Source organism: Mesoplodon bidens (genome assembly GCF_964165515.1).
Source record: "Mesoplodon bidens genome assembly, chromosome: 3".
NCBI lineage: Eukaryota > Metazoa > Chordata > Mammalia > Artiodactyla > Ziphiidae > Mesoplodon > Mesoplodon bidens.
Genome location: NC_138178.1, coordinates 164,040,136 through 164,064,799, shown reverse-complemented (window position 1 = coordinate 164,064,799; position 24,664 = coordinate 164,040,136). Strand labels below are relative to the sequence as shown.

Sequence of the window (24,664 nt, the reverse complement as noted above, 5' to 3'; positions counted from 1 at the left end):
AACAGTTTGGGTGTTCGAAAAAGTTCAAGGAGCTCCCAGGGACCCCAATCCAAGTGCCACCTTCTCCTTCTTGGGCCATCAGATTATCCTGGTCTCTTTGCAGATTAAATGAAGACAGATGAAACTAAGTTGCTTTATTCTAAAAAGGTGGGGTCAGGTGAACAGAAGGCAATGGTGGGCAAGTTAGTCATTAGATTCTAGGCTAGCTGGTCGACCTCTAGACTTAGCCCTGTCTCTTCCCAGTCCTTTGACTTTGGGTGGATGTCTGACCTCTCTGGGCCTCAGTTCCCTCATCCATGAAATCCTCTAGTCCTGGGAGGGGTTGCAGTGGAACTCCCATGCAAAAAATCATGTGTGAAAAGTGCTTTGGTAAGTGATGTATAAATACCAGGTGGCATCAGTCCCCTGCTTCTGAGAATCCAGTCAGTTGCCAAACCACATGAACTCTTCCTTGGGAAACTTCTTTCCTCCATCCTTCTCACCTCCTCTGCCAGCCCCAGAGTAGGGTCTGTCGCTAGCTTGGAAGCCTCACACGCACCAGTTTGAATGCCTTCCTCCTATTCCTTGCTGCTTCTCTGCCTGCCCTCGCCCACCCATCAACCATCGCCAGACTGATTTCCTAAAATGTGCCTCTCCAGCTGTCTGCAGAAGCATCCTCCTTGGCTCCCACCACATCACCCTGATGTCCCCCTGGTCCTCCCATCTCCTTGAGCCAAATTTGTTCTCCACATACATCCAGTGTTTGCCCATCTTATTCATACAGTTTCCTCTCTGTCGATTTCCCTCAGACCCCATATACAAGGCAGCATATCCTTCATGGCCCATCACAAACATGATTCTTTCACAGAGCTTTTCTGCACAGGCCTCTGAGCCAACATCAGATTAATTTCTCTTTTCTTGGAACCCATAAGCCCGTGCTTTGGTTGTGACCCTTTGATGAGTGACCCTGTGTGTGTGTGTCCCTCTGTCCTCTGTGGTTTGCTTGCTGAGGACAGGGGCTGGGTCTCACTCACTTGGCTGATGTCTCATTGCACGTTGCACAGCTACTTGTTTAGAAAAGGCCTGCCATGCTGAGCTGCATCCCTTCACAGCATCACCTTCTAGCTTCTTTCCTGCACTTTTGGATCCAGTTCACGCCTAATGGCAATTTTGCTTTCATAGTGTTTCATGTCCCAAAGGAAACCATCCCAGGAAGTCTGTTAACTGGGCCCTGAGGGACATGTAGCATCGAGCTCCCTGATGTGAATCAACCATGTGGAGATTCTCCACTCACTTGTGTCTTTTAATCTTCCCAGCAAACCAACTACTTTTGCTAGGATGGAAGTCCTTAATCTTCAGGGCAGGCGCTGGCATTTGGAACCTGCTAAGGAGGAAAGTTGGTAGGAATTAGAATAGTCACAGAATGATAAAAAGCACCTATCATTTCTCTTAACCAGACATGGTGATACTTTCCAAAAGTGTATGGGAAGGTTCTTTTTCTTGTACTTCTCCCATATTTTTCTTAGATATCCTGAGATCGGTAACTGAATTCATAAATGGTAAGCCTCTTCCATGAAGCCAAAATATCCATGCCTTGGCCTCACATTATGAGAGAGACATTCTGTTTTCCATTCCTTCTTAAAATTGTTTCTGCCTAACCTCCTAGTTTACCTTTTTGGTTGAGAAGACTTTGAGACCGTAGACTGTTCTTATGGGGAGTAACAATCTACTTTCCTGAGCAGATGCTAGGTACAGACTTTCAGTTTGTCGTCTTCAGCATCTTTTCCGTGCCTTTGAAAGCAAACGAAGCTCTCCACGTGGCTCCAGCCATTCCCTCAGAGAAGGGAAGAGCCAGGCAGAGCAAAGGGAGGCCTGAGACTGGGCTGGCCTTCAGCAGGAGCTGCTCCTAATTTTAATTCCTAATTTTAATTATTACCTTCATGGCATATATTATTGCAAAAATTTACTGATTAGCCTCTAGAAGCATTATGTAAAATATAATTTTTTTTAACTGGTTATGTTCTGGTTAGAAGATAACATAGCACTACAGCAAAACAATGATGTCTTGTTTCTGGTAAAAGAGTTGCTACTCATCCAGTCCAGCCAGTGCCTCACCTAGGCTCCTTCCACGGTAAAAGACCACAAACAGGTTCAGGGCTAGACCTATCCATCAGTCAGATCCAGTTGGGAGACAGAAGCCACACTAGGTACTCGAATAGAGAGACTTCAAAATAAAGAACCGTTAACCAGGTAGAAAGTTAGTAACCAGGCAACTGGAAGGGTAACAGAGAACTCAGGGTATCACGGAGGAAACAGTTGTAGGAAGCAGCCACATCCCCTCGGGTGAGGTTGGAATGACTGCCTCTCAAAGCTGGACCTCAGACCTCAGAGGAGGGGCTGGGGCTGGGATCCAGACCTCTTAGGAGGTACCACTGAGCTGGGCTGGAATCTCTGAGCTCAGAAGAGGGACCCGTGGAAGGACCAGAGGTATCCCTAAGGAGAAGGCTCCTGCTAGGGCACGTACCTCTCAGGGAACGTGAAGAAGTTGGGTCTCCAGTATTGGAAGAATCACGAACTGGATTCAGCAGCTACTATAGGACTGAACTGGCGCTGCAGAGGGGAAGAGGCATTGCTGGGGTGATGCAGGAACAGGAAGCACACAGGAAGGAGCGTGTCCCCTCTTCCTCCACCCCCTTCCCAGTCTCTCGAAGGCAGAGCCAGGAGTGCTGCAGACATATGGCTTGCCCAGCCCAGCCTGCCCCAGCTTACGAAACACTACAGTAGGCTGGGGTTGGGGCTGAGTGACAATAGCTTCATAACGTCTGTCCCCCTACAAAAGCGCTCATAGTCGAAGAGTGACCTTCCTCAACATCACAGGAGGTTTAAGCAGAATCATTTCAGTGAAATGTACAACCGCAGTTTGCAGAAACTAGACAAGTTCCCATTTGCATAAATAGAGATAAAGAAAACCATTGTGCATTAGCAGTCCATTATCCAAATACCAATTCTGCACTTTACACCTCAGTTTAAGAGACATTAGTGAGAGGAATGTCACAGGCTCTGGAAGATCAGGGACCCTTGCTTATAATACCTTTGCCCTCTTTATGGCCCAAATAGGAGGCAGTGTGACACTTTCAGGAAAAATGAACATAAACATAGCTAGGTGGGTATTTGCGGGAGACTGTGTAAAACCCATTAAGAAGTGTTTGGAGGGGAGGGGGGATCTTATTTTGCTTTTTCACATTCATTACAATTGCAATTTTTTTTTAATTTGGCCATGTGTCAGTTGAACCTAAATTCAACTAAGGCTAAAGGGAAAACAGGGCTTCCCTGGTGGCGCAGTGGTTGAGAGTCCGCCTGCCGATGCAGGGGACACGGGTTCGTGCCCCGGTCCGGGAAGATCCCACGTGCCGCGGAGCGGCTGGGCCCGTGAGCCATGGCCGCTGAGCCTGCGCGTCCGGAGCCTGTGCTCCACAACGGGAGAGGCCACAACAGTGAGAGGCCCGCGTACCCGAAAAAAAAAAAAGGGGGGGGAAACAGTCCAGCAGAGAATAGAACAACAGCAAACGTCATCCGCCAGACCACGTGGCAGTGACCAAGGGTCCCTGGGGGTGTTCACATGTTTACAGGGGTTGCTGCCCCCATCAGTTCAGCTAGGGCTGGCAGGAAGGCCAGATAGTCATTAGCACCCCCTGAAGACCTGTCTCCTACTCTGCTTTGTGTGACAGGTTTTCTGTGTGAGTCTAAGCAACTTCTCCTTAAGTGAAAATATTTGTCTTTCAGGGATTTTTTTTTTCCTCCCGAGTGGCAAAGGCCATGTTTGTTTGTCTTAACTCTGAAACTGTTATTGACATAGATGAAGTGTTACTTTTATTAGCTGATCATTACACAGCTTGTATTTGCTGGGTTCCTTTGCATATAATTATGATGTGTAATCTCCTTGTAAGAGTATCTGTCAATAGTATAATTGACTTTACAGTGTTGACTTTTTACTCAGTAACCTCAGGGATCGCCCATCCTTAGACATCGGAAACCTGCTTATTTTTAAATTTGCTTTTGGGCAGAGAGTCCTCGAGACACATTTTCCTCAAAGTAACTGCTCCCACGTCTCATAGTTTTATGCCCGTGTCTTCTGCTGCATCTCCAGTGAAATTTCTTGCAGAGAATACACTGAATAGGCCAAACAATTCTAGTCCAAGAAGAACTGTTTCTGGAACTCTTGGGAAATGGGAGCATAAGACTTCTTAATTCATAGAATTATGGGCTGCTTCCCAGGTACAGGCCATAGCAATCTCCTGGGTCTGAGCCACCTTGTTTTCAACTCTTAAGACTTTTTGACCCCAAGTGACCTCTCAGGTGGCAGAGAAAAATTAAATGTCCAGGGCTTGCCAGAGGATTGAGAGAGAACTGGTGGGAGGGCCATCCTTTGTATGTCAAAAGAGCCCAGAAATTGCATGCATGAACTTGGGAACCAAGTTTCCTGGGTCCATAGCCTGCAGCTGTGTGACCTTGGGCCAGGTGTACCTGGGCTTCTCACGAGAAAACCAGCACCTGCCTCATGAGTTATTAGGATTAACACACAGTTACATGCCTGGCGCACAGTAAACATTATACAGGTGTTCAATAAATAAATAATTAGAAAAACAAACAACCCTATTCATAAATGGGAAAGGACTTGAACAGACTTATGTCCAAAGAAGATACACAAGTAATCAATAAGCACATAGAAAAATGCTCAACATCACTAATCATTAGGGAAATGCAAATCAAAACTACAGTGAGATACCACTTAACACCCATTAGGATGGCACTACCAAGAAAACAGAAAATAATAAGTGTTGCCAAGGGTGTGGAAAAATTGGAACCCTTGAGCACTGTTGGTAGGGTTATAAAATGGTGCAGCCACTGTGAAAACAGGATGGCAGTCCTCCAAAAATTAAAAATAGTGACTAACATATGATCCATCAATTCCACTCCTGGGTATATACCCAAAAGAATGGAAAGCCGGTTCTCCAAGAGATATTTGTACATCCGTGTTCGTAGCAACATTATTCACACAGTAGCTAAAACGTGTAAGCAACTCAAGAGTCCATCAGCAGATGAACAAACAAGCAAAATGTGGTATATATACACACAATAGAATATTCAGCCTTAACATGGAAGGAAGTTCTGATACATGCTACAATATGGATGAACCTTGAGGACATTTATTTTAAGTGAAATAAGACACTCACAAAGACAAATACTGTATGATTCCACTTATATGAGGTACCTAGGGTAGTCTGATTCATAGAGAATGTAGAATGGTAGTTGCCAGTAACTATGGAGAGAGGGAATGGGGGGCGGTAAATTGTTTAATGGGGACAGAGTTACAGTTTTACAAGATGAAGTGTTCTGGAGATGGATGGTGGGGATGCCTGCACAATGTTATGAATGTATTTAATGCCACTGAACTGTATGCTTCATAAAGGTTAAGATGGTAAGGTTTTTTGTTTGTGTATTTTATCACAAACTTTTAAAGAGGAAAAAAAATGAAATGAGTAATGGAGAGAGCCTTATGGATTCATCCAACCTGCCCTCCACAGACCTTCCCAAGTCCCCTTTCTGGGTACCTGAAGCTCAGTCCCAACCCCCAGGAAAGGCTTTAGATTGGGCTTCTGTGCCACCTTGAGGACAGTGCACATTTGTGGCAAAGCCATGGTTTTGAGGAGTCATGACAGTAGTCTAAACCATAGCATGTTGTAAAATTATAAGGAAGTTCCATTTGATCACCCACCTAAGACTGCTTAATTTTATATGGATCTCTAAGAACCTCAAGTGAAAACTGTACTTCCCGTGGAACAGGAAGCAAGTCAGAAATTAATGGTTCTGTACATACAAAAGATTAATACGTAAGGTCCTGTCAATATAGAGTCACCAGGAAAACCTATGTATCAGCTTTAGATCTACTCCTTGTCATTCTCTTTGTCTTTCCCTTGGAGAAGATGTTCGTCACAGGAGTTTAGGAAGCCTGCAACCTTCAGTTTTAAGATAGGGTGGGGACCAGTTATACAAGTGGAGGGAAAGTTTGCCGCTGATCTTTCTCTTTTGTATTGTATTTTGTTTTGTTTTTAAAAAACCAAGTACCTGTCAGATTTTATCTTCTGAAACCATGGTCTTTGAAGGCAATTCTAAAACTCAGTATTAGGTTATGCTTGGTGGGAAGGAGAGGAGGAAATATTACTAAACGGAGCGGTTAAAGGGAAAAGGAAAAAACAATACCAGGAGGACAAGGGATGCACAAGAGTTCCTACTCGGCTGCCGGCTCGGCTTTTTGTCTCGACTTCTGTGTCTTCTGGTCCAGAAATCTAAACAATGACCAGCGAGTTCCCTGTGTAAAATTTGATCAGCGTTCTGGAGCTGCTCCTCGTGTTTCAAATCAATGGCATTGGTTTGAAAGTCCAGGCGGCTTTTCCCATTGTATCTAAAAATCCCCTGCTCTCCCGGTATGCAGAACTGTGCCAAATGCAAAACAGTTCATAGAGAGTTTTAGGATCATTCCTGTTGTGTTCTGCGATCTAGTACAGAGAGGGAGTCACATTTACCTCAGTCTTTTAAGGGGATAATTTGCAGCTCATGGGAGAAAATTGTGCTCCTTCCTGCCCCCACCCTGGAGGTGACCACTGAGACAGAAGTCCTGGAGTTGTTGAACCCATATGCTTCCTGGCAAGGGCTACCCAGCTGGAGCAAGCATCAGAGGCCCCTGCACCTGCTATCTGAAAGATAACCATAATCCCAAATTTTGTATTTACTATTCCTAGGTTTCTAAAAGTATTTTTGATATCTGTAAATACTATATTTAGTTTTGCTTGGTTTTGAGTTTTATATAACTAGAATGATATTATATATCTTCTTTCCAACTTGCTCTTTTTATTCATTATTAAGTTTATTTGGTTTGCTGCATATAGTTGTAACTGATGATGATTTTCATGGCTGTATAATATTCCACTATGTGGCTATACCACAGTTTTTTTTAAGACATTTGAATTGTTTATAGTTCTTCGCTGTTACAAGCAAAGCTGCTATGGAAATTCCTATACATGTCTCCAGTTTCGTTTAAGATGCATGTCCAGGTGTGGGAATTGTTGGTTTGTAAGGTATGAACATGCTCAACTTTACCAGGTGATGACAAATTGTTTTCTAAAGTGCTTGTATCCATTTACACTCCTACCAGCAGAGTATGATACTTCCCTTTCCTCTTCATCTTCACAGTCATTTGGAATTGTCATACTTTGCAATCTCAACCCATCTAGTGAATATGTGACAGTATCTCATTGCATTTTAATTTCCATTTCCCTTCTTACTAAAGATATTGCACAGTTCTTCATATATTTAATTGGCTGCTTGAATGTGCTCTTTGATGGATTGCCTGCTCAACGTTTTTATTCATTTTTCTATCAGGTTGTTTCTCTTTTTCTTATCTTTGTAGGAGTTCTTTGTATATTCTGGATATTAATCCTTTATTGACTATATGTGTTGCTAATAACTTTTCTAAGTTTGTGGATGGTCATTTCACGGTCCATAATAATGCCTTTTGATGAACAGAAGCTCTTAATTTTCATGCTTAGTAATCATTTTGTAATGAAATCTAGTGTCTTTATAAAGTCCCTGTTCCAAGATTGTATGGTCTTCTGTAGTTTTTTTCTAAAAGATTCAAAAAGTTTTTCCTACTCATTTAAAGCTGTAATCCATCTGGAGTTAATTATTTTGATTTTTTCCAGCAACCTTACCAAATAAAATAAACCGCCTTAGTAACTTTAATAATTTATCTGTAGATTCTTCTATGTATAAAATTATATCTTATATAAATAATGGTGTGGATTTTTCTAATTCTTATATCTTTTATTTTTCCTGTCCTATTGCAGTTAGGACCTCTGAGTAAAAGTAATGGTAATAGACATCTTTATATTGTGTCTTATTTTAAAGGGAGCTGTGTTATTGATGAACAATTGATAGAATGTTTGTTATAGGGTTTTTTTAGGAAATATACTTTATCATAACAAAAAAAGTTCCTTCTATTTTTGGCTTGCTATGATACTTTATCATAAATGGTTGTTGAATTTCATCAACAAAATGTTTACATCATTTAAGATAACTATAAATATTTTCTCTCATTGTTTTTTACTTGGTGAATTACATTATCAATTCCCAATTTTGAGTAAAATCTTCATTTCTGATATGCTTATGATACATATATTTTTTACATATTGCTAGTGTTGGTACGCTAACATCTTAGGTATGAATTTTGCATATTTGCCCATGTCCATGTTTCTCTAGTGCTATTTTTATTTAGTTTTCATGTCAGGATTACATTATTCTCATATACTGAGTTAAAAGAGTATTTGCTATTAGATTCTCTGAGATTAGGTAAGATTGGAGTTATCCATTGCTTAATGTTTGATGGAACTTACTTGCAAAACACTGTGGAGCTGGTGTTTTCATTGTGGGGTGATTTTTAACTATTGATTTAATTTCTTTAATGATTAACTTATTTTTTATTTATTTTTAAATTCATTTTGGTAACTGTAGGGATTTGTCCATTTCACCTGTTTTCAAATATGTTGGCATAAGGTTGTATCTATTCTCTATTTCATTGATTTCTGCTACTTTATAATTTCCTTTCTTTCTTTGAGCTTATTCTTTTTTGTTGTTTGGTCTGGATTGGATACTTTTATTTTAAACTTTTCTTCTTTTTATATAAAAGTTTAAGGTTATAATTTCCTTCAAACTACTGCTTAGTTGCATCTGTAAGTTTTGATACCTTTTATTTTCATTATTGTTACATGTTCAAAGTATTTTCTAATTTCCATTTTGATTCCTTCTTTGACCCATACATGTTTTTAGAAGTGTGTCTTTAAATTTTCAAACCTAGGAGGAGATGGTTATTTCTTATTTTTGCTTTTAGTTACCTCTTCAACATTGATTATTAATTATAATACATTGTGGTCAGAGAATTGACCTGTAAGATACTGCTTTTTTGATATTTGTGGAGACTTGCTATGTGGTCTAGTAGTGTATATCACTTTTTATAAATATTTTGTGTGTGCTTCAAAATCATATACCTTCTCCATTATGAGCACATGTTCTATGTATGTCCATTAGATCAAATCTACCTATTAACCATGTCTGTGTGTGTCTTAGGAGGGGGGGGTGGAGGGAAGGAAGGAGGGAGGGAAGGAGATGTGGGTTTGATCATTTCTCATAGCTCTTCCAATTTGGGGTATATTTTGAAGCTATCTTATTGGAGGTCTCCATGTTTAGAACAGTTATATCTTCCTGGTGAATTGAACCTTTATGAATGTTTAATGACTCTCTTTATCTGTAATAATGATTTTTGCCTTAAAAATCTATCTTATCTGGGGGCTTCCCTGGTGGCGCAGTGGTTGAGAATCTGCCTGCCAGTGCAGGGGACACGGGTTCGAGCCCTGGTCTGGGAGGATCCCACATGCCGCGGAGCGGCTGGGCCCGTGCGCCACGGCTACTGAGCCTGCGCGTCTGGAGCCTGTGCTCCGCAACAAGAGAGGCCACCGCAGTGAGAGGCCCGCACACCGCAATGAAGAGTGGTCCCCGCTTGCCGCAACTGGAGAAAGCCCTCGCACAGAAACGAAGCCCCAACACAGCCAAAAATAAATAAATTAATTTAAAAAAAAAAAAAGAAAAGAAAAAATAGTCTTAAAAAAAAAAAAAAAAAAATCTATCTTATCTGGTTTTAATGTAGCTACACCAGCATGGCACGATGTTTTTCCTCCTTTTACTTTTAACCTGTCTTAATCCTTATGTTTTCGGTTCATCTCTTATAAGCAGCATATGGCTTTTTAAAAAATCTGTGTTAATGATCTTTACCTTTTAATGAAGATTTTTAGCCCATTTTAAATGACATATTTGGATTTATTTCTACCATCTTAATTTGCATTTGTTTGTCCCCCCTTTTCCAGATTCCTTTCTAACATCGTTTTAAATTGATCAGATTCTTCCACTCCTCATTCCTTTTTCCCCTCTTCTGATGTTTTAGAAATTATATATATTTTTCTCTTCTTTTAGTGTTGATCCTAGAACTTTTAACATGAATATTTTAAAATGTGTAGAGTTAATCAGTATCTTTAACCTCCTGATCAATACAAGGCCCCTGGAATGCTTTAACTTCTGTTCTCTCCACCTCCCAAATGATATGCTACATTTGTCTAGGACTTTAGTTCTATTTCAGTTTCTTGTTTGTTTGTTTGTTTTAAGTCAGTTGTTATTAGAGTCAACCCTCCGTATCCACAGATTCTGCATCCATGATTCAATCAACTGCTGATAGAAAATATTTGGGGAAAAAAAAGAATTCCAGAAAGTTACAAAAATCAAAATTTCTTTGCCCTGTGCACCAGCAACTATTTACATCGCATTTACATTGAATTAGGCATTATCAGTAATCTAGAGATGATTTACAGTGTATGGGAGGATGTGCATAGGTTATAAGCAAACACTATTACCATTTTATATAAGGGACTTGAGCATTTGCAGATTTGGGTACCTGTGGGGGTCCTGGAACCAAAACCCCACAGTCGTCCCCAAGGGACGACTCTATTGTATTGTCTGGTCAATACCTGATTACATTTTCTTTGCTTATCATTTTTTTTCTTGCATCTGAGACCTTTCTTTTTGTTTCTGTTTTTCATTTTTATTTTACATTGGAGTATAGTAGATTTACAATGTTGTTAGTTTCAGGTGTACAGCAAAGTGATTCAGTTATACATACACATATATCTATTCTTTTTCAGATTCTTTTCCCATGTAGGTTATTACAGAGTACTGAGTAAAGTTCCCTATGCTGTACAGCAGGTCCTTGTTGATTATCTATTTTATATATAGTAGTGTGTATATGTTAATCCCAGCCTCCTAATTTATCTCTCCCCTCCACCTTTCCTCTTTTGTAACCATAAGTTTGTTTTCTAAGTCAGACCTTTCTTTTTGGATCATTTTCTTTTTTTTCCTGAAAAATATTCTTAAGAAGTTCCTATAGATGAGTATCTGCTTTTAATTAAAGTCTTGAATTTGTCTGAAAATATATTTATTTTGCCTTCATTCTTAGACAATAGTATTGTAGTTTGACAGTTTTTTTTTTCTCTTTCACTTTGAGAATATTGTTCCACCTTCACCTGTGTAATCGGTTTTATCTTAATTGCTACTTCTCCTTAGGTAATGTGTTTCCTTTCTACTCCTTTTTTTTTTTTTTTTTGTATTGTCTGTGATGACTATGATACATCTAGATTTGCATTTCTTTTTATTTATCCTCCATGGGACTTGTTGGCTTTCTGAATCTGAAGATTGGTAACTTTCATCAAAACTAGAAAATTCTCAGCCATTTTCTATTCTGGGATTGGATCTTCCCCATTTTTCCTTTCACCCTGGAACTCCAGTTAGATTTATATTGGATCTTCTTACTATGTGCCATATTACCCAATCTCTCTTCCATATTTTCAATCTCTTCATCTCTCTCTGCTGGATTTTCTATCATATCTTTAGCTCCATCGTTCAATTCACTAATTTTTTTTACTTTTTTTTTTTTTTTTTTACAACTCAATTACATTGAGTTTTTTAATTTCAGGGATTATATTTTTCAGCTCTAGAAATTCTATTTGATGCATGCCAAAACCTGTCTGCTTCTTTTTGTTTTTGTTTTGTTTGTTTGTTTTTTGTGGTACGCGGGCCTCTCACTGTTGTGGCCTCTCCTGTTGCGGAGCACAGGCTCTGGATGCGCAGGCCCAGTGGCCATGGCTCACGGGCCTAGCCGCTCCACGGCATGTGGGATCCTCCCGGACCGGGGCACAAACCCGTGTCCCCTGCATCGGCAGGTGGACTCTCAACCACTGCGCCACCAGGGAAGCCCAAGTCTGCTTGGTTTTAATAATCCAGTCTTTCTTTCTAATATTTGTCAATTCCCTCTTTTATTATTTTATACATAGTTTACATTCTGTGCCTAATTATTGCAATATTTTCAGACTTTGCCGTTCAGATTCTATAGGATGTTTTTTTCTGTTGTCTCTTTATGGTGGATTGTTTCTTTTGTGTTTAATGATTTTTTTTTTATTGTGAACCTATGTTCCTTAAAACCTTATCTGTGGGAATTCTTTGTGGCCTGGGTTTAAAGTATGTTCTTCCAAAAAGGGTTTGTATTTTCTTCTAGTAGGCACAATTGGGCATTTGAAACTAAATTTAGCTTAAGGTCTTTTGGTCCACACAGTAGAATTCTGGCCTCATACCCACAAGACTTCAGGCTTGTGGTTAAAAATTCTCAAGGGAGGCTTTTCTTGTCTCCAGTTCCATCTGGAGCTGAGGTCAAGGCTGGCTTTTATCCCCATTGTCTGCCTGTGAGGGGCAGTTATTTTTCCCTAGGATCTCATTGAAGGCATCATCATTCAAGGGTCCCAGCTTTTTATGTGGCATTTTTACATTTATACGTTCCTAGTGGCCTGTTTGGTGATTTTAGGTTATGAGCTTCTACTTGAATGTTTGATTAAACTTGATATACAGGAATCCTGGTGACCTCAGTGTGGCTTACTTTCTTTAAGAGAGCATTTGCTTTTAAAACTTCTGCTGGTAGCCTGGGGACCAATGCATCCAAGGCCACTTTAACCCCCTCAAGGGGCCACAGAAACCCGGGAGCTGCCAAAATCAATCCTCCTGCCGCTCCCTCCCCCTAAGATTGGGCTCTTGTCCCAGGGCTAGAGGAGGCATTTGCTTCATGAAAACCCTGCCTTTCTTGGTTGCCTACTGCTCACATTTCAGATTCTGTCCCGTTTTTTTTTAGATTTTCGTCTGTGTGTGTGTGTGAAGTTCTTTTGGTACGTGTGCATTTATGTAGAGCTCTAAGAGTCCCCTTATTTTCCAGGGAACCCAGCAACGACTCAGAAATATGTTGCTGCCCTTTATCCAGCATCTTTTGTATGATAGTTGGAAGAATGCCTTCTAAATATCTCCTCTGCCAACTGGCTGGAAATGGAAGCTTCAGGTCATCTCTTGTCCTCTGTGTCTTTCTACCTACAGTCGGTTTTGGAGAGAAGCGCCGCACTTCGAGTGCTGCTTCTATAATCCCATTAATTGAACCTTCTTCTTTTCACAGTTAGCAAAAGACCAGTGTTCTCAAGTAAATCCCTAAGGAGGACAACTTCACCCTCAGTGCTAGCTAGGTTTAAAACCGCCAGCTCCAGACAGAACCCTAGTACACAAGTGAAAGGTGGAGACAACACTGATGAGATCAATACTGATGATACGATAATGGAACAAATCATGAACCCGTAAAAAAACCCAGCAAAATGGCCATGTCTGATCAGAAGCTATACCTTAACTTGTTAGTTGCAAGCGTTGCTCATTGTCGGCCTGAACTAATGTGATGTCTCACCTTTTATGTTCAGTATTTCCTGCGCCCCCCCCGCCCCCGCCGATTTGACGAGAGAATGAATACCAGGTTTTTATTTGAGATGAATAGCGTGTGGTTCTGTGGCATCCTAGTAGAATCAGGTGGCTTTAATTTATGCTCACATGAGTGTTGTGAGTACTGTTACATAGAAACTCAGCTAAAACTGAAAAATGGCAGGCATTTCAGATGTATCGAGTGTTCATTTTAATGAATGATTTTTAAGGAGGTGGTTAGAAATCCCCCTTCCAACATGTCCAGGATGCCTGGTTTCTTCTTTTAAAGTAGTTGGTTCCCCGGAATGACAGCCCCTGCAGCAGGAGGTCTCTGACGCCAAGTCAGTGCAGCCAGCATGTCCCACCATGAACAACATTGCATCGAGTGATTAATAATTGAAGGAGCTTGTTGCTTCCTGCTGAGTTTGTGTGTAATTTATGGATTATGAGCCCATGCTAAAATCTCAGGGAAAGCTAATTGTATCAATATCAAGTGTGAGAGAGGTGTATTTATATTTTAATTCTGACTCCTTGAAGTTACGTCTGTGTACCTGTTTTCGTCCAGAAATATTGTCCAATGGTAAGTTGTTTCCTGTCTTCATCACAGTAAGCTTGCTTCCTGGGGCGGACAGGGAGACATTTAAGTTTCCTGCCTGAGCCGTCTTTGAGAACTAGCAGGGCCACCTCGGATGAGTCACGGGGCTCCCTGAGTTTATTCTGTTTGTCTGTCTGTGAAGTGGTTGTGTGGGGCCAGCGCTGCAAGGTGTGGGTTGTGGAATCCCTGTTGACGTGCAGTATGTTTCCAGGAGGAACCAGAGACCCTGCACTACACAACCTTGAATTCATAAGCTAGGGAAGTGATTTGCTTCTCTCTTATCCTTCACTTCCTATGATGCCTTTAAGAAGAAGGTCTCAGTGTGATTCTGGTGTGTCTTGAGTGCTTCTCTCATGCTTATATCCTTGTTGTTGTTTTTTTAAGTATAGTTGATTCACAATGTTGTGTTAATTACTGCTGTACAGCAACGTGATTCAGTTATACTCATATATACATATTTTAAAATATTCTTTTCCATTATGGTTTATGCTTGCTTATATCCTTGAAAGAGAAAGAGAGAAAAAGAAGTTCTCAGGCTCAGAACCTTCCCTCTTATGATAGCATGTAACTGAAATGTACCGTTGCTTTCATTCTGGTGTATTTCTCCCACTCCTCTACCCTGCACCCCAAACATTTTACTTAAAAATATGTTTCACCTGTGGAAAAAAAAGAAAAAGAAGCACAATGAACACCATATATACCTTTCACCCAGATTCACTAAGAATTAGATTTTTGCAACACTTGCCTTTTTCTTACTCTTTTGCTCCCGGAATTCTCTCCCTCTCCTCTCCGTCTCCCTCTTCATACATGCTCAGAGAGGTATCAAATTCTGCTTAACTGTGGTAGTGAAGTGAATCATAAGGCCCATGTTGTTAAAAAAAAAAAAAAAAAAAGGATTCAGAACTGAATTGATTTTCTAAAAGCCAACCATAGCCCAGTCAACTCATCCAAGTATAGTTGGGTTCATTCAGAACCCTTTTAGGTTAGTTCAGTAGACTAATTTTGTGGGGATTTCACAGGAGTTACCTGCAACAGCAGCAATCCTGAGAACCATTGTACGGGACTTTCATTTTCATTCACTTTAATACCTCTTCATAGCTACCTGTACAATTCATTACATTTACCCAGTTTCACGTTTGGTAGTACCTCACAGGAATCTTTCCCTGGCCACTTTTGTGCATCCAAGACATAGCCAAAAAACAGGAAGTCTGCAGAAAACATATGGCAGAGACCATACCCCAAAGCACAGGGGCTGTCTGTACAGGCAAGCCCGTGAGGAATTTCTGTCTCCGAGCCTCTTGCCTCTTACTTATGCTGCATTCCCATCAGCCTGCTGACCTGGCCTAGGAAGAAAATGGGACTGCTTGGGGCAGCAGGGAGAGCTCTGGGCAGGCAGACAGCAAGAGAGGGGACCATGTCAGAATTCTCAGGCACCCCTAAGAGCCGTCTTCTGTGCTTGGAGCTTTTCATTTTATTGTCACATAGCCCCATAAGGCAGATGAGGAGCCTGTAGAGGGTCTCACTAATAAACAGTGCTGGGATGCGAACCCCAAAGTCTGTCTGTCTTGAAAGGCAGGCTGTTTCTATAAGGACTTTGGGGAGGGGGTGTCGATCTGGGATCACAGAGTGCAAGACAGATGCTGGGACCCTTCTGGAGCCTGCTAGGACTTTATCATACAAATGCACACATTGTAATTGTCACGGTTTATCGTGATGATCTTAAGGCCTCTGGCAAGGATGGAATTTTGATAATGGCCCCCATGAATTTTGCTGGTGCACATGACGGGGGCGGGGTGTTCCTCACCACCAGCTTAAATTTAACGGAGCACCGGAAGGAAGGAGATGCCTGCTACACCATTTACACCAAGGACTCTCCTCGCCTCTTCCTTTCTCTTTGGCCTGCAGCAGGATCTCCCTGAGCCTCGAGGCCCACAGGGGTGGCAGGAGAGAAAGGGAAAGGGCTCCAGACTGACTCTCATGGGGGGGCCCACCCCATAGCCTTTCTGCCAGGGCCGCTTCCTCGGGGAGTGTCTGGGAAGGCGTGCTGGTGGAGACCCACAGCCATCTCCCCAGAGTTCCTACTCTCTGCCAAACAATCCCATCTGCTCCGACACTTGCTCAGTGTATGTGTTGTGGGTCCACTCCGTGCCTGGCACAGTGTTAGCCCCTGAGGACAGATCAATGACTGGGCCCTGCCTTGTGGTGCTAACTCTTTAGTGGGAACCACCGACACTGGGCATCACCACACGATCATAGTGATGGTGGGAAGTGCTGTCTATGGAGGGAACGTAGGGTGCTTACAGTTGGGGCTGTGTAGGAAGGAAAAGTGTGCCCATCTTCCCAAGATCTAGAAATATATTACCTGTGGATGAGTCTGCAGGAAATGGGGCCAACATGGTACAGTGGAACATTCTCCTCCCTGCCCAGAGCCTCCGGCCCTCACATCCAAGGCCAGGTTCCATGTCTTCCACAAACCTTGTGCCCTCCCTCTGCCCCCTCCAGCTGTAAGTAACACCCCCCCCACCTGTGGGTCTTCACCTCTGATCACTGCCTCTTATGAACGCCTTCTGTGTGCCAGGCACCATCAGAACTACAGCTGCCGTGCAGACAGGATTGGTGCTCATTCCACAGAGTGTATGGCCGAACCAGGAATAAGCATCACAGTCCTTGCTGCTATGCCAGGCGCTGGTCCAGGTGCCGGCAGGCGTTCGTCCACATCCTCAGCCCAACAACCCCGTGGAGCAGGAGGCAGGTACTATACCCACTTTGCCAATAAGGAAGCACAAGGGAGGCCAGTTCACTGCTCAGCCGTACGGACACGATCACATGATCAGAGGTGTGATGGGTGCTACCGGGTTCCGATGGAAATACATAGCAGGTGACCTAGTTATAGGGAAATCAGGAAAGAGTGAGCGTCGGTCTGATGATGTTACAGAGAGCTCGAGCTTAAGACTTTGGTTCTCATCCCAACTCTGCTACTCATTAGCGATGTGGCTTTAAGTAAATTACCAGACATCTCCAGACCTCACTTCCAGCATCCTTAAAATAAGGATGCTAATATAACCACTTTATAGAGTTAAATGCAGTCATCTGTGCAGATGCAGCAGGGCGCCTGGCAGGTGGTAAGTTTAGTAGATGGTGGCTTACTGCTCTCTCGTCTGTGATCTAACCATGGCTTGCTTCTCTGTTCATCTGTGCACATCTTTGTGACAGTCTGGATTTGATTCCACCTCGGATGCCTCCCCCCGGGACCCTCCCTAAGGCCGTGCATTTATATTAGGTGTGCAGTGAATATTTGTGGAATGAATGAATGAGGGAAGGGACGCAGGAGTGAGTAGCTGTCACCACATGGCAGGTACCTCTTTTTCGTGAACATCAGATTTAGTCTTCTAACAAAAGGCTCCTACCAGAGCCGCTTTAGAACAGAGCAGGCTTTTTTCTCTGAAGTAACCCAGCCAGCATCGCCCGGTGGTGTCTCCTCCGCGGTGTTGATGGGTATGTGAAACCAAGCAGCACAGCTTGATTTTTATGGTTTAATAGAAGAGATGGCGCTTCCACCGCCGTCACTTCAAAAGAGTGTTGTTTTGATGTCTCAGCTGCACAACTTGAGTGAAAATGTCAATGATAGCAGATAAGCAGGGAAGACGGAGGTGTCAGGATTTAGGACCCTGTCTTCAAAGCAGACCCACCTGTTGGCACATCGCCGGATTGGATGGCAAAGCGTCTGCTGTGGCAACTCAGTGGGCTGCTGGGTGTCTCGTCGCAGGGGTTTAATCCGTGTCCTCTCTTGTCTCCCGTTCCCCGCCCCTCTCCCCACCGCTGTCCCCGCCCCGCAGGAATGGCCTCACCAGCTGCCGGATGCGGACTGAGAGCGAGCCGTCGTGTGGCTCCCCGGTGGTCAGTGGAGACCCCAAGGAGGATCACAACTACAGCAGTGCCAAGTCCTCCAACGCCAGGAGCACCTCGCCCGCCAGCGACTCCGTCTCCTCCTCCTCGGCCGACGACCACTACGAGTTTGCCACCAAGGGGAGCCAGGAGGGCAGCGAGGGCAGCGAGGGCAGCTTCCAGAGCCACGAGAGCCACAGCGAGGCGGAGGAGGATGACAGGAAACGCAGCCCGAAGGAGGCCAAGGATGCTCTGGGGGACAGCGGCTACGCGTCCCAGCACAAGAAGCGCCAGCACCTCGCCAAGGCAAGGAAGGTCCCCAGCGACACGCTGCCCCTCAAAAAGAGACGCACGGAAAAGCCCCCCGAAAGCGATGACGAGGAGATGAAAGAGGCGGCGGGGTCGCTCCTGCACTTGGCGGGGATTCGGTCCTGTTTGAATAACATCACCAATCGGACGGCAAAGGGGCAGAAAGAACAAAAGGAAACCACAAAAAATTAAAAACAAGTCACTGATTTGTTTTGAACTTACGGCCATTTGGTTTCAGCATGTCAGGAGATTTCTAATGATTTGTGGCAATATCAGCAATTTATTATTCTTTTTTCTTTTTTCTTTTTTTTTTTTTTTTGGTTTGGTTTTCTTTCTTTCTTTCTTTTTTTTTAATTTGCCCCCCTCCTTTGTTTTGGACCCTTAAGAATTTTATGTTTAAAGGAGATTGAAGCCATAGAACTCATATTGACACTCAGCTGTTTTACAAAAGCTTTTCATTACCTGAAGACAAAACCGAAAAAGCCAAAATTACCATTGCTTCCTCCAGCTTGTCAGAAACCCGTGGCTGAATCCACAGGGATGGCAACGATAATGCCACGGGGATACACATCTGGCGCTTAGAAGGCACGTGTGCAAAGTAACCATCGATCAGGCCCAACCTTTAGGTTTAAAAGGTCAGGATGTGCACCCAGTCGGGTTTGCTGAGTGAATGCACATAAGGCAACCGAGGAGAAGGAAGGACCCCTGGTCCCCCTAGGAGCAGACCCAAGCTCGTGGCGCTGGGCATCAAACTGTGCCAGGAAAACCCTTGGCATTGCCCCAAGCGTGCGACGCAGGGGTGGGGAGGCGGTCACCAGTCCTCTGTGCTTCTTAACCGTGAAGCCTAGTAGCATCTTCCGGGGTGGACACTGGACCATTCATGTTCAACAGGTGTCAGTGACTCATGAGAAGAAACTGGGTCAGTTTTTAGTGATGTTGCTAATCATTGAATTCTGTTCTACATTAAATGAAGAGAAGGTTCCACAAGCCATAAGCCTGAAGGTTGGTCCTGCACACATGCGCATGCACACACACACACAGACACACCACACACACACACACACAGGAGAGAAAAAGAAAAAACTGATGCAAAAAACAAGCTATGTCTTCTTAACTGCCCAAGTGAGAATCAAGTTCCAAAAAATTACAGTAGCTGTTAACAAAGGAAATCATGGTACAAATCTTTTTCTGTCTGTCAAAACCATTTGATCCAAGTGAAAACAAAACAAAACAAAAAGCTACAGAACCTGCCATTAGTATTGTGGTGTATTTTTAAAAGATGCAAGGCACATTGATGGACAAACTAAAGTAAAACATGGCAAAAAAGAAAGGAAAACAAATTCCTATACTGCCCTCAAAATGGAGTTTGCAATTAATGTCAGTCAAGATTCATCTTTGCGAAAATCAATGATTTCCACATTCAGCCAGTGTAGCCAGCAGAAATTTCTGATCCACAATGCATGGAATTCCTTTGAAAAAAGAAAAAAAAAGAAAAAAAATCACAAAAACACAAACTTTTTTTATTCAAAAATAAAGTTCTTGTAAGGTAAACAATGTATTTAGCATGAAGCATGAATTATTTTCATATAAATATAGAAAATAGAGAAAAGGCTATGCCTCTAATTTTTAAGCCCTTAGGCTTAGAGGTTCTTTTGGTTTTCTTCTTTTTTTCCTTTTATTTTCCTTTCCTTTAATTTTTTTCGTTGTTTTTTCCCCCCTTTTTTCCAGTTATTTTGTTTTTGTTTTTTGAAGCAGGTGTTTAAGGTTTAACCTTCTTCAGGGACAAATTCTGACTGTTGGGGAGCTTACTCTGCAATACAAAATCTCTTCATGTTCTAGTAGGGCCTGGATGGTGGAGCTCTGCACTGCCTTGTCTGCACTTCAGCCCCGACCCCCTCTGATTCTCTGTTGAAAAGTGTGTCCTTTCTCTTTGTCTGTACATGTTTACCATGACGCAATAATTTGAGGGCAAACTTAGTAGTGAGTGTGTATGATAGAATCAAGAGAATTATGGGACGCTGACTTGAGAAAACCATGACCATGATTTGGTTTCGAGGAAAAAGGCAGTGAATAATTATGCAAATTCACCAGGAGAAGGGGAAACACACTAATGGGCCTTATTGGATGAGGGTGTGAGTTAGGGTACACGTGAAGGAGGAAGTGACGCGGGTGTTGGAAGGACCAGCCCCAGATGTTTTCCCGTGACGCCATCTCATGGTGGGAAGGAGGGGCTGGCCGTCTCTACCACCTGGGCACGCGAACCAGCCTGGAATGAAGCCCACCTAGATTGTGAGCGCTGAATCTAGACAACCAGATGATGCCACGCAGACCAGAAACTCCTGTTATCTTTGCCTAAAAGAAATGATTTGGGGAGATCCAGAGAACCCTCTAAAAGAATTTGATCTTCCACCCACATGGAAGGGAATTTTAAAACATGAACAAAAATGCCCACTCCCATGGCTCAAGATATGGTGAGGGAGAGGGAGGGAACTGGGGTGATCTTGATTTTTAAGATAGGACAGGGTGGGCCATTGTGGAGCCCATCTGCCAGCACCAGGCACTGTCAGAAGCTCCATCAGCCAGGACGGTGGAAATTAACTGGTGCATTATCTTCCTCTGGGTTGCTGATGAGAGAACCTGAGGGGGAAAAAAAAAAAGATCTACACCCCTACACAGGTCAGATTCATTACCTGAACCTGAAAACTTGCAGCGTACTTGTTCAGGGTGTCGATGGGAATAAGGATGTCTTTTTGAAGTGCTCCGTTCCCTCTGTCTCCCCAAACATCTGACACCCCGAAAGCCATCCACAGCTGTGGAACCTGGGCGACACTTTTTGTGTTGTCACCTGACTGAGCCCACCTCAGTCTCCCACGCTCACCCCACCCCCAAGGTCAAATTCAGACTTCCCTCCTGAAAGACCGAGGTAAACATCCAGGACTGTTTCTGGCAGGGGATTTCTTCCACTTCAAACCCCACCGTGGGCTGTCTCCCCTCATTTCCTTTTTCTAAAGGAGCAAAGGCCTCTTTTAGAAAATAATAAAATGCAATGTGTGTGATTTACTTTTCTGATCTCTTTGAGAAATAGATAAATATCTTATAAAAGTGTGTTCTTAACTCCAGAACCACTCTTTTTGCATAAATACCTCATCGGGCAGCTTTCTAAGTGTTATTTTTCCTGAGTCTCCCTCAGTCCCTACGTAGGAGCCGCTGGGAGACCTAGGGGAAACTTTAGTGAGGGTACTTTTTTCTATTTTTCTTCTGTTTTTGGAGGCATACACATTATGCATAACCAAAACAATGGCTCAATTGTGTTTAACTTTGTATTTTGATTGTTGAGAAAAAAAAAAGTATCGATGTGTATGTGGCCGTTTGTAGTGAATTCATTGCAGAATGAGGTTGTCCATGTCCTTGCCAAGCCAAGGGGCAGGAGGCACCCTCTCTCACCCCCTCCTCCAAGAGCAGTAGAGAATTTAAGCACAAGCCTATTTGTGAAAGAATATTTTGCTCAAGTGTAATCACTTTAGTCTTGGCATTTCTTCTCAAACGTCAGGTGTTCTTTTAGCTTCCAAACTAGCCTATGTATGCATTAGTCTGACAACAATTGCCTGAGCACCGTTCAAGGGGTTTGGTGTTTTTGCTTTCATTTCTCCTGCCGGGAGAAGTGGCGTTTCACGTGTCATTCCAGTATCTCACATACTTACGTGGGGCAGGGGGGAGGGGAAAATGGGGAACTATAGCAATATTTGAAGATGCTTTTGGAAAACAAACGTGAACACATCCGTCGGCACCATGACATCTACAGTTACTTGCTGTTGGTCCTCGGACACATTTAAGAGAAAGAGATCGTAAGCTCTTTTTTCTTAAATGATATACACGTAGACAGTTATTTTTATGCTTCTACCGTTGTCTTTTATCTTTACCTAGTATTATGTGGAAAAGGTTTGCATCATAGATTTTCCCCAGCCTTATGATATACCCTAAGCTCCTACTTCCCTTCCCCCTCTCTAAGCAGTATATATACGTTCAAGAGTTCTTTGGTAAAACTGTCTATCTGAAACTAAAATGAACCCAACCCACATCGAGATGGTGGTGTGAGAAAACCCTGGCCAAGACAACTGTAGCAGGTTTTAGTCTTGGGGCTGAGTTTTTAGAAGGCATGTGTGGGAGGCTTTTCCTAAGAGCTGATTTTCAGCGTGTCTAGCCCTTGCTAGGCATGGCTGTGAATACCACGGGGCCACTGGAGAAGGCCATCGCACTGAAAGGTGGTCTCACCTGGGACGGCTTCAGGCTGTGGGCTTTGTAGAGGGAAAACCGTCCGGATGGCTTTTGTGCCCAACTCAGTCCTGGGACGCGGCAGGACTGCTGGGCACCAAGCGCTACCAGTTCCTCCTTTCAGTGACCGCCACTCCACGTGTGTGGGCCCTTGGCCTCTGTCATCAAAGGGCTCTCGGAGGAGGAATCAGAGTTATGTACAAGTGACCTACATGGGAGGGTTTTCCATATGGGATTGGATTCAACTCAATGTGACTTCTCTTTCCCTTTTAAACTTGATTCAGGTTGGGACTCGTTTCTTTCTGGTGGATCACAGCTGCCCAGATGTTGCCTTTTTCTTTTTTATGTTTCTGTAGAGGAGTATTTTTCTTTCATCTTCAGGATTTTTTTTTTTTTGCCACCAAAAGAACGCATTTGAACTCCATGTCCCCTCTTGATTGTGACTTAACCAGTGTTGACAGTTAAATCCTTTGTGTCGTAGGTCCCAGCTCGAATACTATATCAAACACTGTTATGCACATAATGCAGCACTGTGATCTAATTTAAATAATACTTTTTTATTATTTATACTACTATATATAATATACATCAACACTTTTGCTATATAACCTAAGTGATAACCCTCTTTTTAGTTACCTGCTAAAACTCGGGACTTTGGTTTATATTGCAGTTAACACAGTTACAAAGTTGTAATGGTGTCTTTTTTTTCTTTTCTTTGTAACGGAATGTGTAAATCAAAGTATATACGTTGTGTGGTGTTCCCCCTTCTGGAATCCCATGAGGATTTACACATGGCATTCAGTGTTCTGTATAGTCCCGCCTGCCTTTGTGAATTCATCTGTCAACCCCTCTTCCTTTGAGAGAGAGCCAGTGATGGTGGTAAACTCCTGTTCTCTCTCTCTCTCCCCTACTGGTTATTCTTGAATTAAGCACAGACTCATCAGCTCCGTTGCTTTATCATGAATATAGCGTGTGACCTTGCAATTCTTCCACAGTTCAGCAAACAAGTGCTAGCTTCACTGACCAAAAATTAAGGAAGGAAAATCCGATTTTTAAAATGATCCATCTTTTAACAGCCGAAACCAATGTGTCTATGGTGCTGCATTTTGCTGTCTGTCCTACTTTTGAAATCAGACTTGGGTGAAAGATCACTTCTGACTTACTGTGACCATGCTCACAAGTACCCTTCCTGTTCGTTTTGTTAGTGTTGAAATCAAGACTATTTATTTGGAATAGATGCAACAGTGTTTTCCACTGTATTTCATTTGCAAAAGTTGAGAACAGCCTTCCCTACTTTTTGCAAAGAGTTAATGTTCCATATTGGATTCTCAAAGGCTTCGATATGGTGAGTCTATCAAACCTAGAAATTGTCTTTCATCCTTTCATGACTGTGGCCTGAGTTCCCAACCCCTCCCTTTTTTTTTTAGATGAAACTCTTAGCACAATTTCAGTTATTTAAACGTTCAGCATTTCTTGAGTATGTATGTTGAGACATCGACGCTCACAGCTGATTCAGTAACCAGTTTCCTGCTGTCATTCACACTCACTACTTATACTGCCATGGTAACAATGTGGAAGAAACAAGTATCCGTGTGTGTCTGGGAAGCATTATACACTTGTACATTTTTTGATACTCTGATTCTGTAACATTTCTGAGTTCTGCTTTTGTTTTACAGAAAAATAAGTAACAGTGATAAAGCAATCAGAAGACAAGAGGTTTACTCTCAATACTTAGGGTCATGTGACCTCTGGCCAATAGACCTTGATGGCCAAATTCATTTACTAGAGTAATAAGGTTTCAAAAGCCAATTTTTTTCGGTATTTTTTTTTTCTGTATGAAACTGCCAATATCATGAATAGAAAGGGAGAACCATAGAGGAGACAGTGATGTTCAGTTGCGTTTGTGTTACCTAGAGGAGCAGTGTGGAAGCAGGCACAATCCGCCTAAGTTTAGGGACCTGATGGTGTTGCTTTGGAGGCATCCATACTTGCATTTCGCATTCTTCATATGTAATCATATTGCCAAAGACAAACTATTTCATCATTTATTGTAAATAACACTTTTCCCCAGACCTACCATAAAGTTTCTGTGATGTATTGTCTTCCAGTTGCAATAAAAATTACTGAGTTGCATCAATTGAAGAAAAATGCCACGTGGTATTGTGTGCACTGCGTCTCCATATGCAAATG

At 42.7% G+C, this 24,664-nt stretch overlaps 1 protein-coding gene across 4 annotated transcripts in view; it reads left to right on the top strand.

Annotated features, from left to right (window-relative positions):
• The window catches only part of FOXN3 (forkhead box N3), a 422,302-nt gene extending 397,666 nt beyond the window's left edge, over nt 1-24,636 (top strand). For all 4 annotated transcript variants that reach the window (XM_081226912.1, XM_081226913.1, XM_081226914.1 and 1 more), the window contains one exon: nt 17,845-24,636. In XM_081226912.1, coding sequence (XP_081083038.1) covers nt 17,845-18,394 — 550 coding nt within the window. In that variant the 3' untranslated portion in view covers nt 18,395-24,636. The remainder of the gene's footprint in view (nt 1-17,844) is intronic.
• Nucleotides 24,637-24,664: the final 28 nt, after the last annotated feature.